The 3070-nt window shown below is 41.6% G+C and overlaps 1 protein-coding gene across 1 annotated transcript; it reads left to right on the top strand.

Moving 5' to 3' along the window:
- Positions 1 to 1858: 1858 nt before the first annotated feature.
- On the top strand, positions 1859 to 2777 carry FIBRA_09330 (uncharacterized protein; the record flags this gene model as incomplete). The annotated part of the gene is made up of 3 exons (XM_012321642.1): positions 1859 to 1996; positions 2051 to 2155; positions 2688 to 2777. 3 exons carry the CDS (start codon positions 1859 to 1861, stop codon positions 2775 to 2777), a joined length of 333 nt encoding a protein of 110 aa, XP_012177032.1.
- Positions 2778 to 3070: the final 293 nt, after the last annotated feature.

Below are 3070 nucleotides of genomic sequence, written 5' to 3'. Positions count from 1 at the left end.
CAAGCATATCTTCCACTGCCCCTCATATACCAAGACAACTGAATCTGCCTCACCCCAGATTTCTTAGGATTAGCCCAAGGAATTGAGGAAACTGAAGCAGAGATTGTGGCCCAGAGAGTGAGAGAAGCCTCTCCACTTGAGTACATGACTGCAGAAGGAGAGATAGTAGAGGATCTAATATCATCAAGTACAGTTGTCAGCAGCGAGAGTAGTGTAAGCACTTTGACCTCAGAAGGAGATTGATGAGAGCATTTGGAACCCTCAAGACTGTTTCCCCCTTAGCTGCGAAGCAGGAGGACCATGCTTAGAGATACCCTGGGAGAGTGTCACCACTACAGGCACCCTTACTCCCACACATGCCCCCCTATCCCCATCACAAATTCTGTCCAACAGGACATTGAGAGGTTCTACAGTAGACCTGAACAAACAGTTGAATATGTGCCTCAGCCTTACACCAGAGCAGAGGGTATTCAACAGGCACACCATCAAAGGAATCAACGAGAAGATTCCTCAGTATTCATTAACAAGCAACACTTGAACTGCATCTATTGCAATCTGCAAGGGCTCCAGCACAAGATGGGCTATTCTTTTTTGAATACAATGCAGCAGAAGCAGATACATTTTCTTATTCAAAGAATCTCAGGTATTCTTTTGAATATAAAATATTGAGGTGCTGTTACAGTTTTGAGGGGGGTTTTCTTTTCTTCCTTACTGTTTGTTGTTTGACCCTGTACTATCACATCACTTGATGCTTTTCACCTGCGTCATGTTTCATATCTATTGTGTTTCACCCTTATCACATTGCACCTATATCATGTTTCATCCTCATCACTGATACAACCCAGTGAAAATCTTTCATACTCATCACCGATTCAACTCAGAATGTTTCAAACTGATTAAACTCTATCTACCTTACTCTATTTAAGACGTACTACTTGTGCTACTGTACTTTGGTTTTGTTCTTGTTTTCCCTACATACACTTCATAGGGATGTCTTCAGTAATAGACTCAGTTGTCTCTTCTAGTCTCAGTCTGAAGTGTTGCTTTGACCAGTATACACTCTCAAACCACTGTTAGCTATAGTGGCTCAGTTTACAAGTCTAAGTCTCAGTATAACATGTCAGCCTTATGCATATAAGTATCAGTAACAGTCATAAGTCGAACTCCTGATCCTCAGTTGTTAAGTCCCTTAACATTAGGACAAAACTCTCCCAGGATCACTAGTTCCTAGTCACAACAAGTCACAGTGGCTACAGCAGCAGAGCAACCAGTCACAACCAGGTCCCAAGCAAGACAACTCCTCTGTTACAATAAATTACATGTGTACAACAAGTCGGAGAGAACAGACCAGTGGTTTAACAGATCTTCTTGGCAGTATTGTTCAGATTCAAGTTGCTCAAATAGGAGAAGAGATAAAACTCTTTCAGCCCACTCAGAAAATCTCTATCCTATTGGAAGTCAAGACAATCTTCATTCAGTAGTACCCCCACTAGCAGAGAAACCCTCTCCTACACCATCATATCTTACCTCCATGGTGGCATCATCCAGCAGAAGTGTAACAGTCCCCACACCTCATACTTCACCACTCCAGTTAACCACCAAACCCCTGCCAAGTGAATCAGCAAGCAACAGTCCTATAGTTAGACCCAGTTTCTTTTCTGGAATATTCAACCCTCCAAGTCCAATCAACTGACCACTCCCAGCCAAACAGCACCCAGTCCCTGTTCAAGCAGAACCCAAACTGGAATCACCCAGATCACTGGTAAATCCTGAGCCAGAAGAAGATCCAGCTGAGAAATAGCTGGATAACCCAGATGACAGCAAACCAGAGCCTAGCAATCAGGAAGACAAAGACAATATGTCAGACAACAACAGCGGAGCAGTAAACAAACCCAACCAGTTTGGAGGAGATAAAGGAAAGAGCAAGGAATTCTTAGATGAGTTATACCTGTATTACTCAGGGAATCCCAAGAAAATCCAGTCTGATAAGGACCAAGTCTAGTGCACATTATCCTACATCAAAGGACTGGCTCAATTCTTTGTCCATAAGATCATCACTGATACAGAAGAACCCATCTCCAAATCAGATGATACACCGCTCCAGGGACTTCCCAACTGGGCAGAGTTCAAGAAATCCTTCATCCAAACTTTCAGAGTAGAGAATGATATGCAGGCAGCACTGAATGAGATCAGCAAATGTACCTGGATAAAATGTAATGGTGATGGACTTCAATTTGTTGCCACACTTTGACCTCTGTTACAAGCCAGTGGATTAAATGAATTAGGAAAAATACGAGAAATCCAACATCTCATTCCTCCTGCTCTCCTAATCAAAATTACTGCTCAACCTCTATTACCCACCACAGCTGTTGGATACCTTGACAGTGTTCAATCCATCTGTCAATCCATGATCGATCTCTTTGGTGATAAACCCTTATTCATACCCTCATCTTTGCTCCTTCAGTCACAATAAATTTGTAGATCACAACTGTACAATTGAAACCAGAGATGAATTTTCAAAGGAATTACCCACTCACAATCAATGGATCAGACATCTATCAGATAAAGACCACTGTGATCATATGGAGAAGAAGCTCTGCTTTAGATGTCATAAACCAGGACATCAGAGTTGTCAATGTCCTAATAATTGCATCAGAGCAATTGAATCTCACAATACATCTACTCAGGATATGGACAAGATGAAGGACTCATCCAATGAAGAGGGGATAGCCAAAGAATATATTCAAGCTATCCATTTTGGAGAGAAGGATTTTTAGGATCTTTGACTGCCATGATGTTGAATTGAAGTAATGGCACTAGGGATTATTTATATCAGGCAAGATTAGCTCACAAATCTATTTATTTGCCCTACATATTGAATCCTGTACCAAAACTGTCACAACTGAAGCATTGCTTGACACAGGAGCAATGAAGAATTATATTAATATTCGCTTTGCCCAAGACCATGGTCTCCAACATCAAAATATCACACCTAGACCAGTGTTTAACATCAATAGCTCACCAAATAAGGCCATAGCCATCAGATGCAAAGTCTTCTTAACCATCTCTC

Source organism: Fibroporia radiculosa (assembly GCF_000313525.1).
Source record: "Fibroporia radiculosa TFFH 294 genomic supercontigs, scaffold28880, whole genome shotgun sequence".
In the NCBI taxonomy this organism is placed as follows: Eukaryota; Fungi; Basidiomycota; class Agaricomycetes; order Polyporales; family Fibroporiaceae; genus Fibroporia; species Fibroporia radiculosa.
This window is presented reverse-complemented; position numbering and strand designations above follow the sequence as displayed.